The 6,495-nt window shown below is 35.3% G+C and overlaps 1 protein-coding gene across 1 annotated transcript in view; it reads left to right on the top strand.

Moving 5' to 3' along the window:
• Col11a1 (collagen type XI alpha 1 chain) overlaps nt 1–6,495 on the top strand; it is a 227,622-nt gene that overhangs the window by 144,239 nt on the left and 76,888 nt on the right. The window contains exon 37 of the mRNA XM_008855066.3: nt 4,602–4,655. Within this exon, the coding sequence (XP_008853288.1) occupies nt 4,602–4,655 (54 nt within the window). The remainder of the gene's footprint in view (nt 1–4,601; nt 4,656–6,495) is intronic.

Genomic DNA, 6,495 nt, shown 5'->3' with positions numbered 1-6,495 from the left:
CTATTACACACTTCAGCTCTTTATATAGCGTTTCCAACAGCCCTCCCCCCAGCCGGTATCAATCAGGGCTCACACACGTGCAGCGGCCAGGCAGAGTGTAGCTCACAGGCACGTAGCAAGATCATCAGGCTGGCAGCACCTGTTTGGCCTCTCCATACTTTGGAGCAAGCAAGCGGGAATCACGAGCCTTGGCAATCAGCCAAGAGTTGGAGTAAACAGCACGAGGTTTGGCAGCCAGCCAGGGCGCCATCTGGCTGACTCAGCTGTGCTCGCTTCCCACACCCTATATTCCCAAGGTTCTTTGTATAACCCTCTCTCCTCCTTCCCATATAAATACCCCTTAGAAACTGTTATACCAAGTGAAGTAACACAGAAAAATGACGTATGTTCTCCCTCATATGTGGATCCTTGCACCAAACCCTTTTAAATGAGTATGTATCCAGACATAACTGCAGGAACCAGAATAATGTAAAGGAACCAAGGAGATAAAGAGAAAGAAAGAACGTGAGTGAGAACAACAGTAGGAGACAGATATTACTAACGTGGAAATGGAGAATACATTTTTTAAAAAAGAAAATGTCTCTATATGCGGTCCTGGATGGCCTAGAACTCACTCTGTAGATCAGGCTGGCTTCTCACTGATGGAGATCAGCCTGCCTCTGCCTCCCAGTTGCTGGGATGAGAGGTATGACCCACCATTCTTACAATAAACCAGGCTGGCCTGGAGATCTGCCTGCCTCCTGCCTCTGCTTCTGGAGTGCTAGGCTTAAAGGCATGGCCTGATGCTGTGATGCTCTTTTGATTATCATCATTACCAATCTTCACGAAATTATTGAAATATTCTCTCTTCAACCTTAAGTGCTTATGGGCTCATAAAATAGGCCCAGTTCAATTTTCTATTTCGTTGTCTCTCTTTTTTCTTCTTCTTAACAGCTTGTTGTTTTATTATGTGAGTTAGAATAAATTAATGAACCTGCTTGGTAGAGAGGTTCTCAAAATGCGTGTACCCAGGAGCAACAGCACTTAGACTATCGTATAAGATGTAGAATCTCTTACGTCAAAACTTTGGAGTGGGGCCTTTTTATGGTTTAATAGACTTTCTAGACTGTCTCATCTTAAAGGTTGTGAACTACCATGATAATCTAAGCTAAACAGTTCTTCTCAACCTTGAATTGGTGACTTACTCATCTTTAAACACCTGCATGAATTAAATGCTAAACAGAAACTCTTACTTTTCACAGTAATTTTAGAGTATATTTTAATACTAAACAGGTCTGCTTTATCAAATAAAGCATATCAAGAAATGATGTCATCTATCCTACAAGGGTTAAAGATCAGCTCAAATAGCTGATATTAAACAAAATGTCGACATTGCCTGCATATATATATATATACATATGTAGCATATCTGCGTTTTGTTCCATGTGTAATATGAAGCCTATGTCAAGCTTCACAGAGAGGTGAATTTGAGGATTCTAAACTAATTATACATGGTTTTAATGAATATTTCCCTTAGTATTTTGATATCATGTATTTGATTATCCCCCCTCCAACATTCAGTGGGGTGTAAAAAATTATCATGTATTTTTTTTATTTGTTTGTATCATTACAAATTTTTTCCCCATTTAATAAAATCCTGTTGACAAAGAAAGCCACTGGACTCATTTTTCCTCAGATTTTTTCCATCTATTTTCCAATGTTTCATTCAACAAGTTTTGAACAATTGATCATGCACTCATTTCTTCTTTAAGGTGCATTAGGAATTTAATAAATACCTACACTTGAGAAGTGTGCCATCTGATTGGAAGACCCTGAAACTCTTAAGTAGAATTATTTTATACTGTTTTCTGACAAAGAAAATATTAAAGCTTAAAATAAAAGTATCTACCATTTTTCTGGCATTGTTTTATAATGTTTAGGGAAGAAATTGCTATATTTCCTTGAAACAGAAATATATTAGGTTGATAAGAAGAACTAATCACCTGAAATTAATTGACTTATCTTTTATCCAAAATTCTTAAATAGAAGATGTGGAATGTTCCATTCAGAGTCAGTTATTCTCAATCAAATTTGGATTAGGGTATGTTGGGGGCATAGAGGCATAGTCTCCCAGTGTAAAACAGGCTGGACTGGAATGCTTAGCCACCCTCCTGTCTCTGCCTCCCAAGTACTGTAATTATAAACAGAACCCACCACATACAGCTGTCCTTTGCCAATGCTACCACTTTTTGGAGGTATGTAGTTATTTAATTTAAGAAAAAGAATATTAAAATGTAGAGCATAACTATAATGAGGAAAATTCTATTTATAGAAGAACCAAAACTTAATGCCGATTAGAAGGGAGGAAACATCCTTGAGCAATTATTTATAAGTGACTTACCACAGAGTGCTTTGACAAATATGCAAATCTTCTGTAGACAAGTTTGTTCTCTTATTCCTTTTCCAAGTATATCAAAGTTGGAATAAATAATTGATGCCTCTTTTGATGAATAAAATAGTTCTTTTAAGCAAGTGTCATGAACCGGTTGGGAAATTGGTCTACTTTATTTTATTGAATAGTACTGTCATTACAGTTATTTCAAGTTAATTGCTGAATATTGAAATAGTTAAGTCAAGAAAATTGTAATGATATTGATCCTTTGAGTCACTGACTGTGCTTCCTCATACTATCTAGTAACTCTATTAAAAGTCATGATGTGCATGACAAGATGACATCATTTGCATCTACAATCACCATCTAAAACGGTGATCATTTTAGTAATAAAACTATAACCTGTAATGGTAAAGCATTTGTAGATTTGCAAATTAGAGATATGTGCAGATCTTGTACTGATCACAACACACATATGTGACAATTATTTTATTCTCCTGAGGTAGCTGGCCAGGTGCATGTATTATCTTCTACCTGGCTTCCTGTCATTAAGAAAACTATAACAGCCTTGAATTGATGCATATTTATTCTACTTCTGTTGAAATATTGGCAACATAGAAATCATTTTAATTTACTGTTCTTCACTTTGGATCTAAATCAATCTACCAGCAATTAACTGCATATTTCTGTTACTTTCTCTATTGAAATCAAAGTTAGATATTATATCATTGTCTACCAAATGGCGAATGCACCTACAGATAACTTATGTTTTAAATAGAAAAAAAAAATGTTTTTCTGCGAGAGTGTTTTGGCCATTGGTTAAAATCTCTCCACCTCTGTTTTGGAGGGTGGATGACACTGGAATCACTGCAGTGGTCCTGGACAAAAATAAAACAATGAGCAAGCCTTGATCATGTGACGTGTTTTAGCTGTAGATTTTAATTAGAGCTGGTAATTCACACAGCAGCCTGTGTTCAAGATGCAATCAGGGGGCAGAAATGGTTGAAGACACTGACAAAACAACCCTGAAGTCTGCCATCCATCCTAGAAGACTCACCAGAGTGGAAGAAAGATACCTGTGAAAATGTCACTGTTTTTTAAACAAAGTTCCTGTTCAAACTGGCTCCATATTAGCATATAAAATAGATAATTGAAGATAAAGTTATTTAAATAATTAGTATGTGGTGAGGGGATGTGTCTATTGTCATTAAAAAAATACCTTGGTAAAAATGACCATTTCGCTGAGTTTATTAAAAAAGGCCATTTTGCTGTATTTATCCAGGAATTGCATATACCCACTAAACATGTTTTGAAATTCAAATTGATATTGGATGGTTTCTGAGATATATAAATGATTCACAGGGCAGACTAAAGAAAGAATTCAGTCTATGATAAGTATTTCAAATGTGGGACTCTCACAAAGTTGTTCCTTTAAGTAGTTTGTTAATTGCTCCATTTATTTCTTCAAACATGGCAAAGACAGCACCCTTTATAGCAATCAGTAGAGTAGCAATTTGCTCTCAAGGGAACACTTGGTATGGATGACTTCTAGAACTGAACAGTGGTGGTTTTCCCTTATTTGAAGAAAGTTTGACGGATAAAAAGATACTAGTTCAGTGTTTGTTTCTCATTTCTGTCAGAAATTCTATTGACCACTAGAGGACACTATTTTTCCTTTATCCACATTTCAGTGTATGTGGAATTGAGTTGTGAATAGAACAAAATAAGAAAGGGAGAAAAAAATATTCATTTTCAATCACTGGATACCATATTTTTGCCAACGTAAAACTAAAAATTTATGCATATATTTTTAAAAGATAAATGAATATGAAATAAATTCATTTATATGTAAAATGTTCAGAATGCAGTTCTACAGATTTGCCGTGTCTCAACTCTGCAATGGAATTATGTTAAGGTTCATTTGTATAATGTTCGTATAAAGCATCACCATATAAATAAACAGAATGTCAAACTACAATGTCTAATGAGATATAAGATGGCTGTCTAACACATTATGCTTGGGCTCTAAAATGATATGAACAGTATTTTTTTTTTAGATAGAGCCTTCTGTAGCCCCACCTGGTCTGGAACTCACTATAAACACCAAGCTGGCCTCCATCTCATGGAGATCCACGTGCCTCTGCCTTCCGAGTGCTGGGATCAAAGGCATGTGCCACCATGCCTGTCGAGGAGTATTTTTAACATGGGTATTTAATGTTTTTGATTCTAGGGCCCTCCTGGGAAGGACGGACTGCCAGGACACCCAGGACAGCGTGGAGAGACTGTAAGTGACTGTTTTTTCATTTGAAAACTACCTATTGTATCACACAATTTCACAAAAAAAGCTGTTTTATTATTAACAGTTCAATTCTCAGTTGGAGAATATGGAGTGAATTTCGTTGAATCTTGTACTAAAATATTCAAACAAATGCATAAATGAACCCAAGTTTTTGTCTAAAAAATGCTTTAAAAATAGAATGCCTATTGGTATTATTATTCTTATTGTCAGTAACAGCAGTTTTAGAATGAAGTGATGGGGGCTAGAAAAATGGTTCAGTGTTTGACAACACTGATGCTCTTATGGAGGACCTGGGTTTGTATCCCAGCACCCACATGGAGGCTGTCAACCATCCATAACTCCAGTTCCAGGGTATCAAGGCCATTTTCTAACCTCTGAGGGCACTGCAGGACATGGATGCACTTACATACATGCAGGCAATACACTCATACACATAAAATAAAAATAATACATAAAATATTTTTTAAATATAAGTAAAATGTGCTGATGGGGCAGTGGGGAGAGGCATGGATAGGGGAGAGGATCTTAATACCATCAGACTAAATTGTATGGAAATTGAAAAATATTAAAATTTTAAAAATATTAAAAAATAATAGGATGAAGAGGATGATCTCATATTTGGAATACATCCACAATATAGTCACCTTGACCCTAAAGTCTGTTTACAGATACATTTCAACAGCCCTTCTTACCCTAATAGGTTGCCTAATCTCAAGTGGGCAGCTCTAAACACAAGCACACATGAACACCACTTAATGAACTCAGTGCATTATATATATTTAAAAGTCTATAAATATACATATGTAACCAAAGAATAGGAAAAAAAAATTGAGAGGGAGTTGAGGGGATGTGGAGGAGTTGGAGGGCAACTGGGAGGGATAGAAATGATGTATGAAATGATGTATGAATTTCATGTATGAAATTCTCAAACAATATATATTTTTCCAATTATATAATATATAATAGGCTGTGTGTGTAATGAAATATCCTAATATTAGAACTAGAGGATGAGATATTTTCTGAAATCATAACTATAATGAAATATTTGGCTTGGATCCATGTCTCATGGTTAATAAAAAATATTGGTTGAAAAATGTAATTTAATTTGATTTAAAAATCTGTAATAAATACAGCAGTAACAATTGAGAGGCTCACCCTATGTTGAAATACTGGGGCAGAGAGGAAATGAAGAGCTCTTGGCAGCCTGGTGGGCTTGTTTAATGCTTATTTTGCTACTGTTAAACTACATGTCTGGCTAGCCCAGTGGGCCATTATTCTAATAAAATATCCTCACCGGTTGCCATGATTCCTTGGAATCAATATTTGGATCTCACTATTCGTTAATTTTATTCATTTTTCTTGAGAAAACAAGGACACAAACTACCTTTGACTATTTTATTGAAAATCACCTAAGTGGATTCTACTAGCATTAAAACATAATTGGAATTACATAACAATACTTCATAACCAATACTAGAATGCTACTAACTTTCTGCCATGGGTGAAACAATCCACCAGCAGCAACTCAATTCACATCTTACTCACCAAGTCACAATTCTTGGTTAAATAATTCTTAATTTTAGCCAGCCTGAAAATTTCAAAGTCTAAATTTTCAAAAGACAAATCCAGAAATACACAGCGGAACAAAAGAATGAAGTTTTCTTTTGGGAAGAAAGGTAATTTCTAAAAATATTTTGCACTCAATTTTGCAAACAAATTCTTATCCAGATCTACAGCCAACTTTTTTACCAAACTTATAATCATCCTATAAACAACTCTAGAATATTTCTAAAATAATTTTTGAAGAATGGATATCTAGAGAATT

This window comes from Nannospalax galili, unplaced genomic scaffold (assembly GCF_000622305.1).
Source record: "Nannospalax galili isolate Female #2095 unplaced genomic scaffold, S.galili_v1.0 scaffold767, whole genome shotgun sequence".
Lineage (NCBI taxonomy): Eukaryota > Metazoa > Chordata > Mammalia > Rodentia > Spalacidae > Nannospalax > Nannospalax galili.
The sequence above is the reverse complement of the archived record's forward strand: the minus strand, read 5'-3'. Positions and strand labels throughout refer to the sequence as shown.